This window comes from Diplotaxodon limnothrissa, linkage group LG5 (genome assembly GCF_057381915.1).
Source record: "Diplotaxodon limnothrissa isolate DT_005_m linkage group LG5, D_limnothrissa_male_GT1.1, whole genome shotgun sequence".
NCBI classification, from domain to species: Eukaryota; Metazoa; Chordata; class Actinopteri; order Cichliformes; family Cichlidae; genus Diplotaxodon; species Diplotaxodon limnothrissa.
The window spans coordinates 30,327,876-30,354,788 of record NC_140600.1 but is presented as its reverse complement, the minus strand read 5'-3'; the positions used below and the strand labels follow the sequence as shown (position 1 = coordinate 30,354,788).

The following is a 26,913-nucleotide window of genomic DNA, read 5'->3' as shown; positions in this document are numbered from 1 at the left end:
CACTACATTCAGTCATTCACCCATTCACACACACACTGGCAATGGCAAGCTACTTTGTAGCCACAGCTGCCCTGGGGCGCACTGACAGAGCGAGGCTGCCAGCGCTAGCGGGCCCTCTGACCACCACCAGTAGGCAAACATGGGGTTAGTATCTTGCCCAAGGATATTTGGCATGTAGCCAGGAGGCAGCCTGGGATCGAACCACTGACCTTCTGAGTAGTGGCTGACCTGCTCTGCCACCTGAGCTACAGCCACTTTAAGTATGACTCAAGTGCTATTAAACAGAGCAAGGGATTTTTAACGCAGCTTTTTCCAAACATCCTAGTTTTATTTTAGATGCTTACATTATTTTACTTCACACAAGGAAAAAATTATTTCACAAAAACTACCAGGTTGAAAGTTATTACCCCCCTCCAATGCTAGTAGTCAGTTTTGTATCTGTTTTTGCTCAATAACAGTCTGCAGTTGCTGGTTTCATTCTTCTTTGGTGAATCGCTCAAGCTCCTCTTGATTTGATGGTCTTCTGGCATAGAGCTTCAGTTACCCCCCACAGATTTCAGTGGATTCAAGTCAAGGCTTTAACCCTTTAAAGCCTATCGTTTTGCGTAACTATGTTTAAATCCCTGTAGAACCGGAACCACGTAAGCTAGCGCAATAATCTTTATTTTTGCATATGAAACCGGAGTTGTACTTACATCTTATGCCATCAGCTTGTCCACACATAGCTTTGCAAAAGCTGCATAAAAAGCGCTTGCAGGAACAAAAACATAATATTCCAGAAATATACTTTGCCGATCTGATCAGCTGTTCATAACACTTCCCACATTGAAATCGATGTCAGCGCGAACGATGGCATGTCCGCCATTACCTGCCCGAAACCGAAAGTGACGTCATTTTCGCGGAAAATATAGTTTTTTACTTGTAGCCCTTAGAAGCTGGTGTTTTTATAAGTCATGTTTGACTTTATGCTTTTCTGAATAGTTTCTGTGATGCTTAGAACTCAAATTGCACTGCCGAAAATAGTTTATTTTGATGCACATGCTGTTTTCTTTGCAAATTTGCATCATAAGATTGTTTTTTGTTTTTTCTGCAGTATATAAAAATTGCTGTATCTCAAAAATAAAACTATGAAGACACTCAAAATAAATCCTATTGTTGGAAACTATTTTTTGCAACTTTTTTGTATTTAAAGTTTTGAGTGATAAACCTCTTAAATTTCTCCAAGTAGAAATATATGTATAGAAAACCAAAAATGATTTTCAATTTTTTTGTAGTTTATTGCACTTTTTTTCAATTTATGTTGTTACTATGGACTTAATGCATACATATTATTAAAATTTGGGCTATAACAGTTGTATTGATGTATAGTAACTTGAAATGCTCCCTAAATTGGCACTACAGCATGTAAAAATATAAAGTAAGCTCTAGCGGCCTTGGTTCTATGGTAGGTCTTAAAGGGTTAATGCTTGTCAATAACATTCACTGTGGTCATCTGGAGGTAAGCGACGATCCAGACCCAGTTTTGCTCGTGACTGCTTGAGATTTCACATATCCTTCTTTCTTCATGGTTTCTTCCACCTTGACAAGATTCCCAGTTCAAGACACTCTGAAGTGTCCCCCCAGCATAACACTCCCACCACTGTGTTTCACTGTGGGGATGGTGTTCTTTGTTTTGTACGCCTGTTCCTTCTTTCTCCAAACATAAGCAGCATCTCTGTGGCCAAAGAGTCCTAATTTTATCTCATCTGATCAAAGGACGCACTTTCAGCATGTATGCTTTTTCTCTAGGTTGTCCTTAGCATACTTCAGGCTGGTTTGAAGGTGTCTTTCCTGCAGGAGTGGAGTTTTTCTTAGTCTGCAACTTCACAGTCCATTCCTGTGCAGGGTCCAAGTGATCATCTTTTTTGAGACTACACTTCCTGACTTGACTAAGTCATTAATTTGTGTCTTGGCAGTTGTTTTGAATGTTAGGTTTATATTGTTGGATTGTCATTTATGCTTAGAAATGTATATATGCTTAGAGTTATATAATCAATTGATAGATATTGATAGGATGTCTGATCCTTAGCAATCTGCTAAGACTCTGTGTGCCTTCCAGAGTGTTCTGGCATACACACACATCCTAAGGTCACGAGAGAGGTCGTACCTTCTCTAACTGATTTATGGTATAGGAGGACACCTACTCTGTATCTGTTTTAGTATAAGAGCCTTTGTTTAGGTGGACTGCTGGACTCCTGGCACCAGCAGGTCTGGGGAGTCTTCAAAGGGTCACATTTTGTGCACACACACACACACACACACACACACACACACACACACACACACACACACACACACACACGTATACCTACACATACACACAGGCAGTACTCTTTGTTCACATGCATGCCTATGTAAGACGTCATATGTTAATGAATCTATACATATTCATGTAACTATGGCATTATTTTTGTGCCACTATTCTGAGCGCACGTAAAAAAACTTTGAGCACACGTAAAAAAAACGTGCAGGTGCAAGTGTTGCATTTTGAGGAGAAATTTATTTTGAGCGAAGAAAAGCTACATTTAAGTGAACAAAATTCATTGCTGCTGAGGAAGGAGCGGCTAGCAGGTCCTGCGGGCATGTGGTGTGGAGGTTAGCCGGATAACTCGAAGCCAGTCAGTTAAATTAAACAACAGACCTTTATTCCTTGTCAGCAACATAAGACCATACAAGCCAGGTCTCCATGGCTCTACACTGTCCGTACATACATGTGCAGGGATTGGTAGTCGCTGCCGCCAGGCCGTTGCAATGGTGAGGTCTGTCTTGAGAGCAGAACACGAGCAGCATGTAATGGCTGCCACGCTATACTCACACACCCCCTAGGAGACTCCCCCCCTAGTGGTGCTATAAAACAATAAGGGTTGTTACATCGCGTGCAAAAAATGGAGTTTGAAATATCACTCTTTCTGGGTCACAAAATAAACTTTTAAGATATTTTCATGCGAGAATGGTGCTGTGTAAACTTCTAATATCTGCTCGATTCATCAAGACATCACATATTTGCATAAGTGCTCTAACGTTTTCGGAGATGCCTGTTACCCACCAGCTGACCGGGTGGTCACTCGGGTTAAACATAATATATAAGGCTGAACTGACACCACCAGGTATTATAGGAAAAACCATAAAGCCTTTGAACTAAAACAAACGCTGTTGTGACAGTGATGTACACTGTCTTGTTGGTATATATGCATGATTTGTATCACCTTAATGTTTCCCTCTCACCACATAACCAAACCGATATCATGACCAGCAGCTTTTACAGCTGTGGCTCCAGCAAACATCAGCTGATACTAGAAAGTAATATTAAATAAATTATAACAACAGCTTATCAAGCTTGAACATGCTGCTGTTGTTTAGCGCAACATCCGCTGGTTTCCTCTTTCTGGCGCAAAGTGGGCGATAAACAAACAAGGGAGACGATCAACTGATCATTGATCAGTTTCATGATTGAAGTAGAAACGGGAGAGGGAGGGAGAGAGAGAATGAGAGAAGAAGAGGCAGCTGTGCAGCAACGTAAAGACAGAATAACTCCAGCTTTGTGTCTTTTTTTCATTCTAGCTGAAGTACGGGATGAATCGCGTTCCTTTTCCCCTCAATACGGATGTATTGTAATTGGTCCAGCCCAGAGTTGATCATGACCAATTGGCTAATCCACCACCTTTCATTGTTTATACCATTACAAAAACAAACAAACAAACATAAAAGTGAAAAATCATCATTGCCCCACGGGGCAAATACCTGGTACGCCCAATGGCCAGTCCAGCTACGCGGTCAGCTGGTGGGTAACGGGCATCTCCGAAAACGTTAGAGCACTTATGCAAATATGTGATGTCTTGATAAATCAAGCAGATATTTGAAGTTTACACAGCACCATTCTTGCATGAAAATATCTTAAAAATTTATTTTGTAACCCAGAAAGAGTAATATTTCAAACTCCGCCACTCTGTGTTGGGGCTCAAGAGTTGGGAGTTCGTCTTGTAATCGGAAGGTTGCCGGTTCGGAGCTGATTGGAGACCAAAACAGCCAATCAGATTTTTTTGCATCCAAGTCTGTGATTGGCTGGTTTTGTGGCACGGTGAACAGAAAGAGTTGAACGCGCACGGGCAGAAATATTGAGAGCGCAAGCAACACATTGCGAGCGAGCCCAAATGCAAAAACTGAGCGAGAGGGGCTGCTTTTGTGTGTGTATATGGATAATAGCAAACACTAAAATACATTTTTGCTCGCAGCAATGAATTTTGTTCACTCAAATTTAGCTTTTCTTCGCTCAAAATAAATTCCTCCTCAAAATGCAACACTTGCACCTGTCCAATTTTTGCGCGCGCTCAGAATAGTGGCACAAAAATAACGCCATATGTAACCACAATAAAGAGCAGTGCTACGGGGGAGCTAACTGAGAGTGACTGGGGTTTGAGCGGAAGGAACGGCGCTCGTTAGAGTTCTCTCCCTCGTGCACGAGCAACACAAAGAGCTCTGGTGACTTGCGTCTTGCTTTTCCCATTGTAGTAGAATTGTCTTGGCGTTCCAGCAATAGGCCTGTGCTACACAGGCCTATTGTAGCACAGGCCTATTGCCTATTATGTGGCAGTCTTTGAATTTGTTTAAGATTTATTATTGCAGTTCTTGACACTTGGAAAAATCTTTTGCATGATGCTTTCTAGATGAGAATCCTCAGTTTTAACTGGATTTTAAAAGCTTTGAGCACCACAAAGTTATAGCACAGCAGGGGCTTGTAAAAGAGCACTGGAGAAAACTTTGACAAAAACTTTAAAATTTCATATTGGGATTAATAATTTTATCCTCCGCAATAATTACTTTGTCTGGTTGCTTTTCTGCCTTGCAGTTTGCAGAGCTTATTGATTCGCTCTTCTGCTTTTGTGTTCACCTGATTCTGCCTAAAAAAATCAACCTGGTTTCAAGTGTTTGAAGTTCACAGAAACCATCAGTCGTGCCATGATTTGATGTTGAGAAACCCCTCTTTTCTTAGTTCTGATGCCATGCTTTTCACAGGGACACAATTTCGAATGCTCTGGGAATCTTTCTTCTTCTTTGGTCATTTTGCCAGCCAGTGCGGGTTTTTTTTATGTGAACTAGTAGCAAAAAATCTATGCTTCTGTCTATTCAGGGTAGTCATCTGAGCGACTGCGAGTACGTCACATCTCCTCTCAGGCCATCGCTCAGCAAAGGCTGCGCCAAATACTGCAACACCACCAAACAGGTGAAAGAGGAACTGGTGCTTTATTTTTAACTTGATGCAGCTGAGTTATTATAGGCAATCATTTTTACATTTGCTTTTGTTGTATGTAATTTGTGATTTTTGTTTTGTCCGATCAGTTTAATTCTGCTTAGTTTCCTGTGTTTTATTAGTTTTTCATTTTAATTATGTGTGATATTTATCAGGATGTTCACAGTTGCTGAGCTGGATTGTCGTCTTTTGTCACTTCCAATTCCCCAGTGGTGGATTAGTCCTTATTGAAACATATATTTAATACATTTGAAAACATTTATTGGTTTTGTTCTGTTGTGTGTGTGTGTGTGTGTGTGTGTGTGTGTGTGTGTGTGTGTTTCACAGGTAGCAAAGTGTTGTAAAGGTTTCTATGGTCCGGACTGTAAGCCCTGCATCGGAGGATTTCAGCATCCATGCTACGACAAAGGAACTGTAAGGAGGAACATTCAGGCAGCCTCGTCCCTCGGCTGATGTGTTTTAATTTTTAATTTTTTGCTTTGATTGCACACAGTGCTCTGATGGTATCCATGGTAATGGCTCATGTAGCTGTCAGGCAGGCTGGACGGGTATTGCCTGCCACATCTGCTCAGATCCAAACAAACATGGTGTGAACTGTGATGAAGGTAACGCCTCCTCTTAGCTGACAGCTTTTCACTATGTTCAATGAAATGTCCATTTCCAATTTGATGTATTTACATACAGAAATTATGTTTTTTAAATTTCGTTTTAGTTTTTTCTTTTAAGTTCAGTTTTGGTTCTGTTGGTTTTCAGAACGACTTTGCTTGTTTCATTTTGAGTTTATTGTTTATTTAATGTTTATTTTTTTCTGTAGTTCTTGTAAGTTTCTATATTGATTCTGGGTTTTTACCCCTCAGCCGTAAAAGGCTTATGGGGCATTATTGTCACCCTGCTGGGCGGGTGGATAGCATGGTCATGCACGTTTGGGAATGTGAGTTATTGTAAATGCTGTAAGTCGAGAACAAGGCAATGTAGGATTTTGAAATTTATACTGTAGGTCTGTCTACTAAAAATCTCAGATGTGTTCAAATTGCAGTGACCTCGAGTTCATGGGACCTTGAGGTCAAATTTTCTGAAAATCTTGTGATTCTCAATGAGGCAATGAAGGATTGTAAAATTTATACCATAGGTGTGTCTAATAGGAGGCTGAGGGATAACACTGGCAGCAGCCATTATTTTTATTTCCTAAAATCAGCATGAATTATGTATTATCCTGAGAATAAAATGGCCTTTGGTATTCTGAATTTTTTTATTGGTATTCAGAAAAGGTACTGCAATATCTTTCTTTTCTGAATACTAAGGGTCATTGAGTTGCAGACATGGCATCCTGTCTCAATAAATAAATTAAGCCTCCTGATGCTTGTTGAGTTGATAAATTTGAAGAAAGTAACAAAAGAACGAAGTATGAGCTCTACACAAGAGTGACTGAGCTCCTCAGCCTGTATATAAGCCCACAGACACCCTATGAAGGAAGCTCATTTCCTCTGCTTCTATCCTCAGTCCTATTCTTTTGGTGAGGTTAGGAATGTAGAACAACCAGTAAACTGGCCTTCATGCTGAGCCCTTTGTTCACCACAGCAGACCAGTACAAGGTCCACATCACTGCACCAATCCTGACATGAATGGCCTTCTTAGAATTTTATTGTCGATCCATCCAACAGTGGTTGAGGCCCTTTACCCAGAACCACATAAATCACACTAATTTATGGACCTGCTAGAAGAAATGAGGCCAAAAATATGATTAATCTTTGGAAATCATATTTACAAATGCTTCATTTTTACCCTTATATCAACATCCAGTGTCCTGTTTTCTGAGGCTTAACTGGATTAATATTATTATAATAACTATTTAGTGTGAAAAACCTCTGTATATGGAAATAAAGTACTGTACAGAGGGTAATGGAGGTGCATTTTGTTTAAAATTTCAAACTAACTGACTGAAAATTATGACATAATGTGTATGTGCTTGTCTTTAGATTGCCGCTGTGTTCACGGAACGTGCGATAACCGACCAGGCAGCGCTGGTGTGTGTCGGAGAGGTTCTTGTTTGGAGGGATTCTCCGGGGACCTGTGTGACAAGACGGCCATGCCGTGCAACGCAGACGGACTGCTGCAGCATTGTCACATCCACGCATACTGTAATCAGACAGGACTGGCTATTACGTAAGAAAATACTAATCATAAAACCATTACTATAACTTGATGCTGAGAGATCGTTTTGTGTTGAGTCACTTTTTAGGTGTTGTAAATTTTTAGACAGCAAAAACTTTCTTGTTCTTGCCGTGGCTCCTGAGGTCTGTTTTTGGACATTTAATTAGCATTCTGGAGCCATCCCCGCTCGCTTACTCCTCAATGTCTGAAACAAACTGCACAAAACTCTCTGTAATCGGATGTATCCTCAGTTCTTCTTTGGACTACGTTTTCGGATTAAGGTACTTGTGATAATCAAGGATTAAAGACTTTGTACAATACCTGCAATTTTTATGTTTCACTACTGGCCTGAAAAGGAGGATGCTCGATCAGATCTGGGGTTTTTTGTGAAGTAGGCCAAGTTTTCATCAGAAATGCTATTCTAGCTTGCTTGGCACTTGCGTTAGCATGACTGATCTTCTCGTGACAGATGGCATACTGTTGGCAGATGAAGCTATCAGACAGATAGACATTTGTGACAGTTTATTCATTGATACAGCTTTGTTGTGTTTGGCCCAGCATGAGAAAATTATCCTTTTTTTTTTACCCCAGATCTCTCCATCCATCCATCTATCCACCAGCCCACCCTGTTGAGTCCTTTGTATCCACCTGCTCCCAGGACACCAAGTGTTCTTGTGCCAGCCAACAGACATAAACTCTTCCACATGTCCTGCATGTGGAGGAGTTATGGCTCTACTCTGAGCGCCCCCTGAATAACTTAGGGCCTCATCCTATCTCTAAGTGGAGGCTTATTTTTCTCAAAAATGAATGAATGAAAAAATGAAGTTTGAACAACTGCACACCCTGGGTTTTGTGATGAGGAAACGTATAGCATTTCTTGTTGTTTTTTTATGTATATATAAAAGCTAAGTTTTACTTTGAGTTTTATAATAAAAAAACAACAACAATCTAATGGGCGTTTAAGAAACTGCCCTGAAATTCATGTGGAAACGTTTAATCAAAAGCCATAATCAAGCCAAAATGTCTCTTCATCCATCATCTTATGATCAAATAACTGCCAAAGGTTTAAATGCTGGCGTGGTTAAAATGTTCTGGTTGTCCTGTACTGTTGTTTAAATAGATTTTTAGTAATTCCTTCAGCGATGTTCTGTGAAGAAATAAACAACAGGGATTTGTCACCTCTGTTATTGCATCACCTGTTGAGTTTGTTTAACTGTGTGTGTGTGTGTGTGTGTGTGTGTGTGTGTGTGTGTGTGTGTGTGTGTGTGTGTGTGTGTGTGTGTGTGTCTTACATAAGGTGTGTATGTAAGGATGGATATGAGGGTGACGGTCACTCCTGTACTGCCATCAACCCCTGTCTGAAGAGTAACCGAGGAGACTGCGACACCAATGTAAGATTATTTCTTTGTGTGTGTGTGTCTTCAAAGCAGTGATAGGATTTAGGACAGAACCCCCCCGGAGTCTAGACGCTGATGGTGGTGAAGGAAGAAGCCTGAGGCTGTGAAACGGGGCTCTGACTGAGGTGTCTGTGGGGTGGGGATTGGGAGGAGGAGGGTTGAACGAATGAGGGTCTGTAAGGGAGTACGACGGAGATTTGACACAAAAATGGAAGCTGATTGGCTCAAAGAATGTGGGCAAGAAGATAATTGGACTAGAGTAATGATGTCAATATTGAGATTGACAGTGTGGGAAATCTTTAGTGATGTAAAGAACAGAAAAGCAGCCGAACACCCAGGAAAGCAGACAGATGAGTGACTATAGAGCTTTCAAATTGAGTTTCATTTCAATAAAGCACACAAACCGATTTACTAATGTTTGCAACATTTCAACCTACTGCTTGTATATTTAATGAAGAAGAAAGAAAGAAGAAGAAAAAAGCATGTTTTATATTTCTTGATCGATACTGAAATGAACTGACTGAGCCTGTGTTTAAAAAATAGCTATTAACTAACTAACAACAACTATGAAAGCTTTTTGGGGATTATGCTCACATACTCTTTTGTCACATTTTTTTTATTGTAAATCTGGCTTTATGTGTTGTTGTTCTGCTATATTTATTTAATGTGTGTGATTTTATTTAACTTTTCACCTTCAGTAATCATAAAGATAAGCTCATTCAGTGCAGTGTTCTTGTCTTTGTGACACATCCTCTTTCTCTGCAGGCTGAGTGTGTATATGCGGGTCCAGGTAATGCTTCATGTGTGTGTGCTGAGGGCTGGACGGGTGATGGCAGAGTGTGTGTGGAGATCAACAACTGTCTGCTGGAGAGTCGAGGAAGCTGCAGCACCAACGCGGACTGTAAACACATCGGACCCGGACAGGTCCGTGCTTAAAATTTGTGATAGGATAAACTTTGAACTATGTTCATTGTGAATTTTCAGCTCCATATTTTGATTCTTGTACTCCGGTATAGAAGCCCAGTATAAATCCTGGGCCAAAACTAACCAGAGATCACTTGTATATATGCTGACCACATTATGTAAAAGTTGCAAATATGAGAATTCACCATTGTATATGCAAAAATAACTGGTTATTAACCAGCTGTCAGGCTGTTCTGTTTCTCATCTGACTGTTTCTCCATCTGCAGAGTGACTGTGTTTGTAAAACTGGATACATGGGCAATGGAAAGGTGTGTGTCCTCATCAACCCCTGCCTAAAAAAGAACGGAGGCTGCCATGAGCTGGTATACACACACACACACACACACACACACACACACACACACACACACACACACATACACATGAACACATATGCCAAGTAAGAATGACTAATAATAACCATAGATCACAATTTCCCAACTTTTGGGTTAAATAAAGCATGTTGGTTTCGAATGAGATTGTAGTGTTATGTGATCAGCAGCACAAACACCATGTAGAGTGTAGCTCCAGTTCAGTGAGTCAGGAGGTGAAGCCTAGCAGACACTTACAGCTACAGTTGTCCAAGTCAGCACACCTGTTAGTCAGAACCTCTAACTTTTAAGCCAAATATATAAGATGTATAGTTATTATTAATGGGGAAAATTAGTTATAGAGCCTGGTACCATTGTAACAGGCATTAAATAGTTTTAATGCTGTAAAGTTGGGTATTTTAACATAGGAGTCTGACGGGACTGGCTTTGTTTTGGAGCCAGCCTCAAGCTTCAATTTAAGCCTTGGAGGTTAGCACTCAATAATGATAATTGTAGCTTTTCTCATTGATGTGTTACACTAACTCTGCATTCAGAAAAATGTATCAACAGTGTAAATCCATTAAGTTTAAAGGTAAAGATTCAGTCCCATCAATTAGCATTTGTATATAACTACAGAGGAACTCTACTTGCAGGGCAAATAAGGTGCAATTAGGAAAAATATCTTAATGATGATCATTAAAACAAATTAGTTTGAAAAAATTAGGTAAAATAGCTAAAAGATTGTGAAACTTTTTTTATTAGCATAATGAGATTTGATCAGACATCAAGAAAGTATTTGAAGTCTTTGTCTGTTGGATGAATTTTATTAAATCTTTAGAGCTTGTGATTCTTTTCCCAACATGAAATTTTTTCCTTGTTTGGCATTTTGTATTGGGGATATGATGAGAGCAACCTTAGTGAGACCCATAGTCAGAGCAGCCACTTTCACCAGATGAATCAAATAATTACAGTTGATTCGAGGTCCTGATCTGTGTATGCTAACAAAGAAAGCATCCCTCTGTGTGTAGAAAAGCTGTTTATGGTCACACTTTGTAGAAAATAGTTCATACTTCTAGTCATTGAAGAGACCATAGTATTATTGCTTTTCTATTTTTAAAGTTTAAATCTTTATCCCTTGAGAGCATAGTAGGCATAAACCTTGTTTCTCTTTTCTGCCCTGCTCATAGAACAGAATTACTGGGTCTGCATCACAAGTTAGTGAGGGTGGTCTCTGCCTACGCTAGCAGCTGCTCTTGGAAAACCTGAAAACTATTCTAATGCTTGTCAAACCTCATCTTTATTGATGTCGGAACTTTTCATTATGTTTGGTACAGGCGATGTCATCGACTGTTATCTCAAAGGAAATTCTTGCATGTAAAACAAAAAATTAGTTTGTGAGTACTTTGTGATGCCACAGTATTAATGATTTAGATTAGCATCCTATAATTCTCTCTCTCTCTTTCTGTGTGTGTGTGTGTGTGTGTGTTTTGTTTTTTGTATGTCAGGCAAAGTGTGAGAAGACAGATGGTGGAGGTCACACCTGTACCTGTCCTGACGGCTACGCTGGAGACGGAAACATTTGCTACGGATCATTACTTGACGTAAATACTTAGCTCATTATGATTCATTGTGGTTATATAAGTTGAACTCATTCACTTTCATGGTGAGCCAAATCAGTTTCACTATGTTAAGTGAAAATAAAATGAAAGACAGTCAAAGTGTGGAACGAATATCTTTTTCATAATCTGGATTGAAGGCCGTTTATATTTATTTACTGCAGGTGCTTTAATTTCATTTCAACCATACAACATTTTTCAGGTTACACTCAGTTTTTATGCTTTAGAAAAAAAAAGCATACATGTGGCCAATATGTAGCCGGTCCTCAGGCTGCAAAAGAAAAGGAAAAAAATGTAAATTATTTATTAGTTTATTTATTGCAGAAAAAATAACTTTAACATGAGCACTCAGAGAACACGAGCAAGGATATAATAAAACTGTTTTATGATGTTTCTATTATAACAGGCTGGCATTAACCTGCTTATAAAACAAGCACTGATGTCTGACTTTTGACCTTTGACCTTGAAACCTTACATACTAAAATGTTGTATTTTATGATTTTTACTCATATGATTGTAGCACAATTGGCTGAGATCTTTAGCCTCTATATAAAAAAAATAAGATTTTAAGATGCATTCATGAGTTTTGCAAAGTTTATTGCATCATTGTGACATCATAGGGCATCTAATTGAAAAAACGTGTGTTGGATCGCCCTCTCCATGCTCTTTCATATGATATATGTTTTATATAAGTTTATATAGACTTATATGACTTATATAAGTCATATAAGTCAAATGTCTGGGCATGGGTTTAGTTCTTTTTTTTTAAATTAAGATGCCAGATTGCAGTTATTTTTTTGCATTTCTGAACAGAAAAAAATGTTTTACTGGTTGAATGTTACGCTTGATAAATTTCTGACTCCTTAGAGAAGTCCAGTGTGTATATTTGGCTTCAGTTTGTTATTTGTCTCATAAATATCAATCTAGTTCTTACTTTTTAAAATGTTTTTAGACAAGATTTCTAAAATATTTCTGTTATTGTTTGTATTAATCAGACTTGATTCATTAACTGTAATTCATTACACAGTTATGTTTCTGTGGGTGTGTTTGCAGGAGCTGGAGATGAATGTAAAGATGTACAGTTTCTACCGGCTGACTCAGGTAAGTAAGAGGAAGACAAACTACTCTATAGTTATTGAACTTCGTCAGTTTTCTCGGTTCAAAGTTAAACTACATTAAAGCCTTGATAGCTGGCGAGTTTCCTAATTTAGTGACTGATGTTGAAAATAGGTAGAAATCTGGGATTTTCACCCCTTCTACAGCTGTTCTCCTGCAGCTCCCTCCTTTCTGTTTTGAGCCTCTCAGAAGACTGGTGTAGAGACTGACACATAAGCTAAAGACATTTACTGCTGTGCATTTTGGCCTGTTAAAAGAATATGTGTCAACTTAAACGCACACTGATTTTATAAAATATTCTACATTTCCACCTTCTGTAAAAATATGTTTTTGACAGAAAAGGGAAGCCTTTACAGAAATCGCTGTTTTGTCAACTGTGTGATGGTTTTCTCATCTATTGTTGTACATGGCACTGTAGTGGCAAAAGTGTTGTTAAAAGTTAAAAAATATGAATAAATTTACCAGCCAATGGAGTCAAGGCAGCCAAAACAATTAGACACCTACCCAGAATGAGTGTTACCTTTGACACAGGTGAAGCTTCTGTAGTTCCACCTGCTCATTGTTTTCATAAACTACTCTGCTCCAATGATAACTAAGCTGTATACGGTGTCATGTGATCAGCGTTTCAGTCATGCCTTTGAGGACCTGAATGGGAACTTAACTGTGTTGGTGCCTACTGGAGACGCTCTCAGGAACATGAGTACAGCTGACATCTTATTCTGGAACACCCGACACCACCTGCCTTACTTTCTGCGGTTAGTAAAGTCACACACACATTAAAACTGATCCTTGAGCTCAGACAAAGCATGCCAGTGCATGAAGTTTGTGTGACAGAATCAGTGTTTCTAACACAAAATAAAAATGGAGCCAGCTTAGCACAAAGTCTAACTAAGAAATTTAGTTTACTTTTCTGTTTGTAGACTTTTTAAAATATTGATTTTATATTGAATTTTAATCTTCTTTGTCCTTTTGTTTGGTTGTTATGTTTTATTTTTTTCTGTATTATATAGTAATATGCTTGTCTTTAAACTCTGTTATGTTTTAGTGCAATATAAAAATTAAAGTGATTTTTAAACCAGCTCACAGGAGTCTGCGGGGGTATTATGATAAGTTACAGAGAATCTCTGTGTATGATAAGATAAGATAAGATAACCTTTATTAGTCCCACACGTGGGAAATTTGTTTTGTCACAGCAGGAAGTGGACAGTGCAAAAGTTACGAGGCAAAAATTAGAATACAATAAGAATAAATACAGTACACAACTGTACAGAATAGAATAAAATAAAATACTATATACAGTAGAATAAAATAAAATAAATATACAATAAGATAAGAATAGAATACAAATACAAATACTATATACAACTGAGTAAAAATACAACGATGACAGAAAGGATTATTGCACTTAGTATTATTGCATATGTATGGATGTGTGTGCTTGATCAGTTAAAGTCTTTATTATGGAGTCTGACAGCAGTGGGGAGGAAAGACCTGCGAAATCTCTCCGTCCCACACCGTGGGTGCCGCAGTCTCCCACTGAAGGAGCTGCTCAGTGCTGTCACAGTCTGCTGCATGGGGTGGGAGATGTTGTCCATCAGGGATGACAGCTTAGCCGCCGTTCTCCTGTCACTCACCACCTCCACTGGGTCCAGAGGGCATCCTAGAACAGAGCTGGCCCTTCGGATCACCCTGTTCAGTCTCTTCCTGTCCCCAGCAGAGATGCTGCCGCCCCAGCAGACCACGCCATAAAAGATAGCAGAAGCCACAACAGAGTCATAGAAGGTCTTCAGGAGTGGGCCCTCCACTCCAAACGACCTGAGACTCCTCATGGAAATGAGTATTTCCAGAGTTTTCTCCAGGCCATTGTAAATTTGATGAGACAGCTATAGACAGTGACTCATTTATCTAACACCACAATCTAGTTTAAGGTCTGTATGATCGTTTTCTTAATGAATCACAGAGATAGAATGATTTAAAGGGATACAGTATAATTCGCTTGAGATTTGGCAGATATGGGCAGCATGTGGCCAGAGGAAATCTTACTTTGCTTAAAAGGCGTCTCCTCTCCACATTAGCCTGGAGAATAAGAAGCCTGAGCTGTATTCTGCTTGTGCCCACATTTACATATTACCTGAATTGCTGACTATCACGCCTTAGGCATGTGCGATGTGCTTTTACCTTACCTTATCTTTTCACACTGCTTACAGCTGTTTGAGTTTATTAAATACTTGAATCCTCATATGATCCATAGGTGTGTCTCCAAAGACAGAGATCCATTTATGCATAAGACACAGCAGCAGTGACTGATAATTATTTAGTTATACCCAACACATACAGATAATCAGTCAGTAGCCAATAGTATTTCACAACAGGTGAGGCAGGTGAGCTGCCACAGAGAAGCACAGTTTAATGTTAATCTCTTGTTCTACAGATCGGTATGTAAAGTATTTGGGTATTATATCAGTATAGTGTTCATGGATATTTGCTATCGCTACAATCTCTGATCTTTGTATTTAAATGTATAGCATAATATTTATTAATTATATGAACCCCCAGCCCATCGCCCTCTTCCCCATTGTCCAACTGATATTGAAAGGTCAGTTGCCCAGATTAAGTGGTGCTGCATTTCACCTATAGCATTTCACCTATATTCATACCTAACTAAATGCAATCCTCCATAACCCAGCCAAAATTCTGGCTCCCACAGATTGGCTCTATGCCCATGTGGCAAAAATATTACAATCAATCAATTACAGAGATTCCTGATTTTAACTCCTTATCTGCCAAAGGAAGACAATATTGTAGACATGCACAAGGCTGGAATGGACTACAAGGCCATCAGCAAGAAGCTTGGTGTGAAGACGACAACTGAAAAATTATTCAGATATGATAGAAAATAGAAGAAAAATAGAAATGTGATTAGGAATCACCCTCAGTCTGGAGCTCCATGTAATATTTTGCCTAATGGGGTGAAGATGATCTTGAGAAATTAGGTGGATCAGCCTAAAACTATGTGGGAGGGGCTTGTTAATGATCTGAAGGCAGTAGCAACCACAGACACCAAGAACAGCAATGGTTACTCACTGTGCCATAACTGAGATCTTGCAGCACCCACAAGGTCACCCTGCTCAAAAAGGCACACGTACACGTCAGTCTTAAGTTTGTCAATGAACCTTTAAATGATTCAGAGAAGGTTTGAGACAAAGAGCTGTGGTCAGATTAAACCAAAATCAAATCAACCCGCTGTGTTTGAGGAAGAGAAATACTGAGGGTCACTCAAAGAATACCATCCCCACAGTTAAGCACATAAGTGGTAACATCATGCTTTGGGGCTGTTTTTCTGGTCAGGAGGGAGCTGAAGCTTTGTGTTGGCAAGCAGCATCCAAGAAACAAAAAGGATTTAGAATGTTTCTGTAATGAGGGGTGGGCCAAAGTCCTTGCTGAGATCTGTGCAAACCTGGTGACCAACTACAAGTTACCATTTGGCTTGCCAACAAAGGTTTCTTCGCCAAGTACTAAGTCATATTTTGCTTGGTGATGAATTACTTATTCCATTCAGTGACATGCGAGTTTCATGTACTCTGTGTTTTTTTCTTTTATATTTCTGGATTCTCTCTCTGTCTCAATTAAAATGAAACTACCAGGTCTTCTGTAATTGAGCAAACTTACAAATTCAGCAGGAGTTCAAATAAGCATTTCCCTCACTGATAGTTGTGTCAGTAAAGATGTTGGTGGTGCATCTGAAAGACTGTAAAAATTAAACATTTCTGTACTGTTTAAATTAGGAACTGCTGATCTGATAGATCACATGTCCTTTGCTGACAGGATCCTGGAGCGTGTTGTGTGTTTTAGAAAACTTTTCATTTATTTACTGCTCCCTTTGGTTGCAGGGCCCACGTGTTGAAGGGGATCTACTCTGTGGAAGATCTGGGCAGTATGGTGGGCAAAAGACTGCCAACCCTAAACCTACCCACTCAGTGGGAGATCAGCAACAGCAGTGGGGTAAGAGTGGGTCAGTTGTGTCTCACCACATAACTACACATTCTGGTGGGTTTACTCAGATTTTTTGTGTTCACAAGGTTTGCCTGATGTAGAAACTGCAGGTGTACAAGGGTATTCATGTCACTACATTCATGTTAGATATAACTAGTTTCTATGGAAATGATTTGCATTTTATCCTCTTTAAACTGGCGCTTACAGACAAATGTGGTATACTTTAACAAAATTAGAGAGAAAAATCATTTCAATCATTCAATCAATTCAGTCAATCTTTCAATCAAAATCATTCTGTCATTTTAATTCTTTAATAGGAAAATCTATAAGAATAACTTTTCAGTCAGTACCATTATTGTTTTGGATCCATTTTATTGTACCTTACCTTTTGGGCTGTGTGTGTGTGTGTGTGTGTGTGTGTGTGTGTGTGTGTGTGTGTGTGTGTGTGCGCGCGTGTTTCAGGTCATCCAAATTGGAAAAGCATCCATCCTCACCCCCAACCTACCTGCGATCAATGGCTATCTCCACTTCATAGACAAGGTACACGTGAATCTTTACAGTGAAATGAAAAGAAATAAATACAGATTTTTTTCATGCAGAGCAAATAATGATGTGAATAAATAACATTATTAGCATATTAGTTTACTCTCTCCCCATCTACACATACAGAGCACCTTTCTCTCTGTCTGTCTGTTGTCAGATTCTGGCTCCGCCTCTCTCAGACCGCCCACCTGAGCCTCCCACACTTATGGCTTTCCTAAACTCCTCTTCCAACTTCACGCTTTTCAGAGAGTATGTTCTGGTAAGTCTGTCTGATCTCAGCATCATGTGATAAGATGTAATCCTTTTTTATTTTTAATCTTGTTTTATTCTTCTTCTTCTTCTTATTATTACATTTAATTAACTTCCTGTGTGTTTTCTCTCAGATGTACAACCTGTCTTCAAATCTTACTGAGTCATTTACACTTCTGCTGCCAACAGATGAGGCTATAAGGCAGCATCTTAGCAGGACTAACACCTCCATCCTGGTAGGTCAATAATATAATTCAGTGGACAGCTGCTATTCTGCAAAACCTCCAAACACTTGTCAAGAAAATGGATACTTTAAAGGTTGTTTTATACAACCTTTAAAGTATTTATACATTTCCCATTTTTAAAAATAACTCAAATAATTCAGAAATGAGCTAAATCTATTAACAAAATGTGAAGGAGCAACCACTCTTAGTTTATGTCCAAAAACATTTATGTAACGATCATTAGGTGTTAGAATATCAGCTGAGTTTAAAACATCTGGGCTGTATATTTGTGTAACACCAGTTGCACAAAAGCCATTAACTGGTACAGCGGGTCAGTATAACTATTATTTAATTTCTTATTTACAAAAAAGGCAAACCTTCTTGAGAAACTGAGGGAGGGTGAAAAAAAAATATTACAAATTAAATGGCAGCATAAGTGCAAAAATATTTCAATGCATCCACTGGTAAAACAGCACCTCCTGGTGGTGAACATTAACCCAAAATCTGCAGAGGGAAATTACAAAAAGTACCTTTAATATTATTTACGTATGTGAACTATGTGAAAACATTTATTGGCATCACAACATGTGGATTGTGCAACCTAAACGAATAAAGTGGTGAAATTCAGACTGACACACATTACGAACATCCACATCAAATAATAATTGAGCTGTTTCATATAACGCAAAATGAAGTGAGCATTCCCAGCAAACAATGGTACTAAGGTGGTTTGTTTGTACTGACCAAAATAATGAATCACCTTTTTGTGTCAGATATCTCCCTGTCAGGAGAGGAAGGAAATATCTGAAAGAGAATTGATGTCTATAAACCAGGCTATGTATTAATTTGGCACAGGATGTTTTTATGTTGGTCTGCTGTGTTTGAACTACAGTATCTTAAAGATGGGCTACTAAGAGCTTATCTTAGATACTTACATACTGTTTATAACAAAACTCTAATTTGTGTATAAAGTGAAATGTTTGTTGCATTAACAATTTTTTTGTAGTTGACCATCATGTCCACTCCTATTTTCTCTTCCTGCTGGTGAGATGATCCACTGCAACTCTTTGGCTATAAATAAATCCTCTGTCTTCCATCTGTCCAGGACTCTGATGTGTTCAAGTACCATGTGATTCTTAATGAGCTGCTCTTCCCTGACCGCTTGCCTGATGGCACACTGAAAAGCACTCTGCTTGGAACTGAGTACCAGGTCCAGTTCCACTTGGACAACAACAACCAGGTAACAATAACTGCACTGACACCAGCCATGAAACTAGTGGTGGGTCATACAGCCTCACAATTATATCATTATATTCAAAGAAAATTTACAATAATGATATTTCTGACAACATAGAAGAAATACTGAGTAAGATCTTCTTAATACCTGCAGCTTCCAGGCAGCAGGATTTATAAGAGCTACTGTCATTTTTAAGAGACTTCTTAATTTGTAGAAACAGCAGCATGACACTGCAGTGGTAGTAACACAATAAACCAACTGTAAGGACAAAAGTAGTCTAGGTCGTGTTTTTCCCAGAAGTTCTCAGTAAAAGTATAAAATGATTTTATACTTTAGTTTAACGACAACTAAGGTAATGTAACCTTGTAATTTGCCAGGAGCTGCACAATAATGTCATGTAATAAAAACTGAAATAATTTTCTGCCTGGGTTGTTGTGTTGAGCTTTTTATCCAGCTCCATATAAAGCCCCATTTTTCTACCATTACCTCACAATTAATGAGTGCTAAAACGTAAACATCCAGAAGGCAAACTAGCAGATTTAAAAAAGGTAAGACGAGACATACAGTGACATAGGAAGAAAAGGCAGCAGGGAATGAGTGGCTCCGTAACCACGGGGAGAAAGACTCTGCTGATGTTGAAATTTGTGAAAATTGGAAAATGGAAATATAATAGAATGGAAAATAGAAAATATTCACCATAAAAATGGACATTCTCGCTAGTGAGGGCATCAGAGGGCATCGCTTGGTTGTAAAACTAAGTCCAATTGCATTGAGTTCTGTGGGAAAATGTACCTGCTGCTTTTTTGATCTGTTCAGTTAGTAAGTGTTTTCCTCATTAGTTTTTGGTCTCAGGTGTTAGTTTTAAGTCAAATTTAGTGCAGCATTATTTTCATTTTCTAAATTACGATCAAATTTAGAATAAAATAGACAGTATGGCGGAGTTTTCCTTCAGAATGTGCTGACCTTTTAATTGACAAGTAAAAAGTCAGTGTAATGATGGATTACACTGACTTTGAACTCCTGCTCAATAGTGATGTGCGATACCACTGATTTCCTTTCCGATCCGATACCAAGTAAAATTCAGGGTGGTATCGGCGATACTGATCCGATACCGATACTCTGTACAAAAACTTGTTTCATTGTATTTCATAATACAATATATAATTGTATTATGTAATTGTAATAATAACATAACCATATTGCTTCATAATGATTAGAGGACATCAGACAACTTGTTTTTATTGCTTAATCATGCAGAATGATCATATAGAAATAAAAAAAAAACAAACCTGACGTTGTGAGCTATTTGAGCATGTTGCCTGCCTGCAGCACTAAAGGACTCTGCGAGAGACGTCTGTCTCGCCCTAGCAGCACCTGCCCCTCTCCTCCTCTTCAGTTCGCCTCAACATAAGCTCATCATATTCTGTGATATGATTTACTCCGAGGTGTTTGACGAGGTCAGTGGTGTTGCCACAACACCTCACTGTCTTGCCACATATATCACAAACTGCGTCTTGGCTGTTTGTGGAGGTAAAACAGGTCTACACACGTCCTGTTTGCGCTTAGCCATTGTTGTGAGTGTGCACGCCAGGGGCTGGGACACATTTATACAGCCGTATTTCACATATGACTATGAAAGGCGTAAGAGGAAGTAGTTCCTTCCAAATTAGACGATCCAAATTATATAGTTTCTTTCCACTGCGTTCATTTTAATGGAAAAACTACAAATTTACCCCAGAGCACTAAAATATCGATATTATAATATGAGAATCGATTCTAGAACATAAATTGCTGGTATCGGAAGAATAGATATTTCAGTATCGATCCGCACACCACTACTGCTCAACAACAGTATTTCCTGTAGTGCAGAAGCAGACCAAAGAACCACTGTCAACTGACTCCCTAAGCTAAGATGATCGTTATTTTTGTTTTGTGTAAAAGATTCATTGTAAAAAAAAGATTGGTGTGTTTCTTCTTCTCTTGAACTCCAGACAGTTGTGAATGACATTCCTCTTGACGGGAGCGTCACAGTAACCCAGAACGGAGTCATCATAACGCTCCCTCAGGTCCTCAAAGTCCGCCGCAACAGATGCAGCAAAATGACCTACCTGCAGGTCGAGGTAAGGATAGAGAGAAGGGATGGGATAGATGGATGTTTGTTTGTCAGAGTTACTCCAGCCTCTCTGTTCTCCTTTCTGTCTCCAGGGAAGATGTACAGACTGTGATGGACCACCCCGATGCATTTTCTATCACAAACCAGTAAGAAAACTGTTATAGTTCGTGGGGTGGACATAATAACTGAAACTCAAGCTTTTCCAAAAGTAATTTTAACAGCTTTAAAAATGACCCCAAAATTAACGCATTCAGACTTTACAAAAGGGACCTGAAAGGGAGCAGGGTTGTAATTGTATGACGCGTGTCGCTGTTCTTAAAGTCATCAGGTTTTTCTGTTTAGTGTTTTTCAGCATTTCAGGCTCTTTTATTCACTTCTGCCTGTTTATGTTGATGATTCCTGATGTTGGTGTAATCTTTATGCTGCAGATCAAAAAACAGTTTCCAGCCAACATGCAACCCAACTGTAGGTACAGGAAGCGGGTCGGATCCAGGAGGAAGTCTGTGCTGGGCTGTGTCATCAAATGTCTCCGGACCACTATGGTCTGCTCAAACTTATTTCCATAAACATTATGGCTCTTTTCATAAGGGTCTGATGAAACCTGATAAATGCATAATAATCAGCTAGAAACACCCGTCATCACTGACACAACATTGTGTACATGTTTTAAATTCAATAATAATAATAATAATAATAATCATCAGCATCATCATCATCATCATCATCATCATAATCATAATAATAATGATGATGTCATGGATTTGTCTGCCCTGCAGGATCACTCCTGTTGCCCCGGTTACTATGGCCACGAGTGCTTCAAATGCCCCGGAGACGTCGGCAGCTGGTGCTCCAATCACGGGGAGTGTCATGATGGTAACCATGGCAATGGCGAGTGCCAGTGCTACGAGGGTTTCCATGGAACTGCGTGTGAGGACTGTGAGCCGGGGAGATACGGAGTTAACTGCTCCTCCAGTGAGCAACATGCAGACACACACACGCACAAACACAGACACACACACACACAGAGTGAAGCATTTCCTGTCTGCCATATTTTATATTTGTCACAAGGGGGCGTTACCCGGTGACGGTGGAAAAACAGCTAAATAAATATTTAGGTGTATTGACTGTAGATGTGGAGAAGAGACAAACGAGACTCGACATGTCAAAATCAATGCTGTTTAACTATGTTTGCTAGATTTTCTACATCATCATTTTAGGGCTGTTTATAAAATCATTCAAGTGCTAACGGCATTCCTAGTCCCCAGCTTCTGATTATAACAAAAACTGAGCTTCTGAGACACAGTCTTACACAGCTAAAAAAAATCTATAATACTAACAGCCCTGTGAACAACAACAAAGGATCCATCCATCTTAGATCTCCCTCACCCACTCCTGTGCAAACCCTGACATGAGCTGTGAGATCGGGGGTCTCCTCCAGGTTGGACCTCCACCAAAGACCTCCGCTAGTAGCCATCAAGGAGGCATCCTAGTTAAATACCTGAACCACCTCGACTGGCTCCTTTCAATGTGAAGGAGTAAACAGCTCTGCCCTGAGCACCTTCATCTTCATGCCAATCTAGACAAATGGCATCAAGGGGAGAGCTCCAAGGAAAAACGCACTGCTGGCCAAAAAGAACATAAAGGATTGTTGCCAAATAAACATCTTGATGATCCCTAGGACTCTTGGGAAAATATTCTGTGGAGTGATGAGACCAAAGTGAAACTTTTTGAAAGGTTTGAGTCCTGTTACATCTGACTACAGTGATTTCTAATTGACATAATCTTGGCCAAGTCATTGTTTATGCAACACTTTGGACTACAATCATGTGACTTAAAAATATAGAAATTGGCAAAAGCTCATTGCTCAAAACTAGCACCACTGATAAACAATAGGCTAGTGAGGCCGGTTTCTTGATCATTAACATGCAAATTGTCATGACCATTGATTATTGATCACTGATCAACAACAGTTGATCAATGGCCATGAGTACCATTCACAGAGAGTTGAGGAATGGCTGCAATCACAGCATTGTAAGATGGTGAAAGATGTACCCTTTGACCCCCTCCTCGATTCAGAGATGGTCTTTCCCTTTTCAAGTAAATGGCCTCTTTGACTCCCCGCTCAAACCAGCGTTCCTCCCTGTCCAAGATGTGTCACTATAAGAGTGTCCACTGGCCTGCAGGTGTAAATAGACTGCGGAGTCCTGGCCGGACGAGGTAGCTCTTCTGTGTTGTGCCATCCGTTCAGCCAGAGGCTGTTTGGTTTCCCTGATGTATATATTATGGCAATCCTCCTGGCACTTAACAGTGTACACTATATTACTCTGTTTGTGTCGGGGGACCCGATCCACGTGGATTTTTGGCGCAGCATATTTTGGGGTTTAAAAGCCGCAAAGATGCGGCGTTTAAAAAAAAAAAAAAAAAAAAAAAAAAAGCATCTCAACTGTTCCGATACTCCAGACACATAAGGGATCACTACAGGTTTTTGCTTTTGCAGCAGTTGTCCTTCTCTCCTGAATGGGTTGGAGCTTTCTTTAAGCGCCTTCCCAGCTTTGATAAATGTCCAGCTGAGATAACCACATTTACTCAGGGCCTTCTTGATGTGATGTTCTTCTGTTTCCAGCCGTGCTGTCTGTGGAGATGGTGTTTGCTCTGTGTTGCATCCCGATGACACCAAGTTTGTGCTCCAATCAATAATGAGACCCAAACTTTAAATACTGATCCATATGCATAGGTATACAGTACACGTTAACTTTAAATGTCTCCTGATAGACTTACTGATGGAAATCTCACAGTCTCATTTTTCATATCTTCCCGAGTGAATTTGATGTGTTGGTCCACCGATTTACTGTGATCCGTGAATTGTGGTACGCCCTTAGATTTGATTTTCAAACCAGGTGTCATCCACAAACCTGAACCAATGACTTGGTGGTGTTCCAGGGTAGGATAGCAAAGCCCTCTTTTCCACTTCTTCCATGTACAAATTAGCCACAATGAGTGAAACTGGGGAACCCATGGCACACCCATGTTTCTGCCTGTAGCACTGACCTTTGTATGTGAAATATGTGGAATGAAGACACAGTTCCAAAAGCAAACACACTTGGTTGGTGCTGAGAGTGGTCCTGTTGCTGAGATTGGGGTCATCCTGTAACCTCTTACGAACAACCTCCACTGCTTCAGTGACTGAAACACAAGTGAAAAAAGTTTCTCCCACTGAAAACGTGATGTCCTGATGAACAGAAACAACTTTTTGTGATTTCCTTCGCTGGATGATTGAGCATGCATCAAGACATTCACCAGGCAAAGCTAGTAGGTGACAGGTTTGCCACAACTGAAAATCAAATGGTATTTTTTCTTGAAAAACTCATCCATACTGCAGGAGTAGCTGCAGGGGTTTGATGCTTTGATCAGGCAGCAAGGACAGAGAAAACCAGCTTCAAGTTTGCTAATAAATCTGTTATTAGCAAACCAAAATAATCTCATAAAGCTAACAGACCTGTGACTAACACTTCATTAACTAAATAAAGTCAAGGAGGGAGTTATGAGTTGTACTGTGTGTGTTGCAGAGTGTAATTGTGCCAACGGGAAGTGTGAGGATGGTCTGACAGGAAGTGGCAGGTGTGTGTGTTATAAAGGCTGGAAAGGAGCCTCCTGCTCTCTAGGTAAGACGTCTATACAAAGGAACAATTAAATTTTAACCACACATATTTTCTCTGACCTGTCATCACCTGAAACCTGTGTGTGTGTGTTATGTGTCTCAGAGATCAAAGATGACGCCTGTGGAGGTGTGTGTGACGAAAACGCCAAGTAAGTCAATGTGTCCTCAGTTGCTGTGTTTCATGATGGTAACAGCACAAGCACAAAAAACAACAAATATTATATTTACTGACCATAATATTCTTTTTGAACTCAGTGCTACCCAGTACAGTTAGGCTTAAATTTTAATTCTGCACACCTCATTAATAGTCAGGTTTTGATAACATGGTCCAAAAGGGGGTTAATATCCATTATAGGCATATTTGCAGATGCATATAGCCTTTAACCTGCCAGCTCTGCACTTTAAAGTCTGTGGGATGTCCAATTAAGCTCATGTGAGAGCACCACAGGTAACTGTCCAAACAGAGAATTCCCATCATAGTAACGGGAACGTGGATGAAGCTCTTTCTGCAGGCTCCATGTGAGAAAGCTGTGGGAAATTAGTGATAATATTATTATAATATTATTAGCTGCCTTTTCTCTGCTTGGGCCAGGCAAGTAAATGAATGTTGCTGGTTGATATTGGTGTTTAAGACACCTATATCAAACCAGCAACCATGCTAGGTTGTTGGTTTTAAGAAAATAAGGGTTTGTTCTGAGTTTAACTAATCAGCATTGAACCTTGGCAGTTTTTCAGAGCTACTCACTTTTTACTCTTTACTCTACATCAGCAGTCCCCAACCCCCGGGCCTCGGACCGGTAGCGGTCCGTGAGTCGTTTGGTACCGGGCCGCAAGAGTTGAGGCTCAGGTGTGAAATCAGGGTTTTTATCGGTTTTTAGCGTTATTTTGTTATCGTTTTTATCGTTAACTCGGTTTTCCTGGGTCTTTTCACGTGTGTTATGAATAATTCTTCTTTTTTCGGTACCAGTACAACCTCCATTTTATGACTGCAAAGCAATAGCTATGGGCAGAATAAAAGACAGACGTATCTTCCAGGTGTAAAACGTGAATCCAAATTGCAATTGCTGGAAAACAGCATTATTTTTCATGGGCACCAGGGGGTGATACCTGTGGCTGCCAAAAGACTTGCAGTACTGTAGAAATCTATGGGAAAACTGCCCTCTGATCCCTCTTCTGAAAACTCTTTCCAGGCAAGTTTATGGGCTAAGTAGTGGTTTCAGATGATGTTGAATGAAAAATTTCATTGATTTTGTAAAATCATTCTAAGCTTTCACAGAGTCACCTATTTAGTATTTTTAATGATGTTCTAAAACCAAATGAGCTAGTGTGAAGAGTACAAAACCGGAGAAATATGAGCTCACTTACCACTTTAAGGAGTTATGAGTCTGGCAGCAGCATTTTGTTTCTCTTGGAGGTGTGAAAGAGATGATTTGTCTAAGACGATAAAGAGGGCAATGCATTAATGTCGGCATGATGACACAAATGCATGAAAATATTTCCCCAGTTCAGCTGAGTTAGATCGAAGTTTGGAGTTGTTCCTTAAAAGAAAGAAATAGAAATGTGAAATACATTTTTCATGTGAGTCAAAGGATAAAATATTACATCAAGACTACAAACACAGACTCAGCAGATGAGCAAAAACAAACAAGAGTCTGACTGATTCTGGAGGAACGATAGTCATGCATAAGTCTTCTCACTTATCTGTGGTAAGCAGTCACATAAGGTGGACAGTGTATTCAAAGTCAACTGTTGAGGCTGTAAAGACATACACAGCTGAATGTCATCAGCATAGAAATGATAAGAGATGTCAGAAAAATATCAAATGATGCCATCTAACAAAGAAGAATGTAAAAAGAAAAACATAACGGACCCTGAGTTGAGCTAACAAATGAGTGGAGTGAAAGGGTAAGAATTCTGCAGTTTGCATAATTAGAATCGAAACTAAAAAAATCTAAATTAGTTAGTGAGTGTGTCATTTCAGTCAGATCAACCCCTTGTTGCAATATCTGGTTTCCAAATGCCAAGATCTCATCTCAAAGCTTCAAAACAGGACTT

General features: G+C 39.5%; 1 protein-coding gene across 1 annotated transcript in view; it reads left to right on the top strand.

Annotated features, from left to right (window-relative positions):
* stab1 (stabilin 1) overlaps nucleotides 1-26,913 on the top strand; it is a 236,448-nt gene that overhangs the window by 36,809 nt on the left and 172,726 nt on the right. Inside the window, exons 20-40 of the mRNA XM_085353392.1 lie at nucleotides 5,168-5,260; nucleotides 5,615-5,701; nucleotides 5,781-5,892; nucleotides 7,264-7,450; nucleotides 8,736-8,829; nucleotides 9,601-9,759; nucleotides 10,026-10,121; nucleotides 11,615-11,710; nucleotides 12,779-12,826; nucleotides 13,463-13,596; nucleotides 16,732-16,843; nucleotides 17,297-17,374; nucleotides 17,535-17,636; nucleotides 17,761-17,862; nucleotides 18,956-19,090; nucleotides 21,079-21,207; nucleotides 21,293-21,346; nucleotides 21,629-21,742; nucleotides 21,977-22,172; nucleotides 24,767-24,862; nucleotides 24,962-25,007. Coding sequence (XP_085209518.1) covers nucleotides 5,168-5,260; nucleotides 5,615-5,701; nucleotides 5,781-5,892; nucleotides 7,264-7,450; nucleotides 8,736-8,829; nucleotides 9,601-9,759; nucleotides 10,026-10,121; nucleotides 11,615-11,710; nucleotides 12,779-12,826; nucleotides 13,463-13,596; nucleotides 16,732-16,843; nucleotides 17,297-17,374; nucleotides 17,535-17,636; nucleotides 17,761-17,862; nucleotides 18,956-19,090; nucleotides 21,079-21,207; nucleotides 21,293-21,346; nucleotides 21,629-21,742; nucleotides 21,977-22,172; nucleotides 24,767-24,862; nucleotides 24,962-25,007 — 2,270 coding nt within the window. The remainder of the gene's footprint in view (nucleotides 1-5,167; nucleotides 5,261-5,614; nucleotides 5,702-5,780; nucleotides 5,893-7,263; nucleotides 7,451-8,735; nucleotides 8,830-9,600; nucleotides 9,760-10,025; nucleotides 10,122-11,614; nucleotides 11,711-12,778; nucleotides 12,827-13,462; nucleotides 13,597-16,731; nucleotides 16,844-17,296; nucleotides 17,375-17,534; nucleotides 17,637-17,760; nucleotides 17,863-18,955; nucleotides 19,091-21,078; nucleotides 21,208-21,292; nucleotides 21,347-21,628; nucleotides 21,743-21,976; nucleotides 22,173-24,766; nucleotides 24,863-24,961; nucleotides 25,008-26,913) is intronic.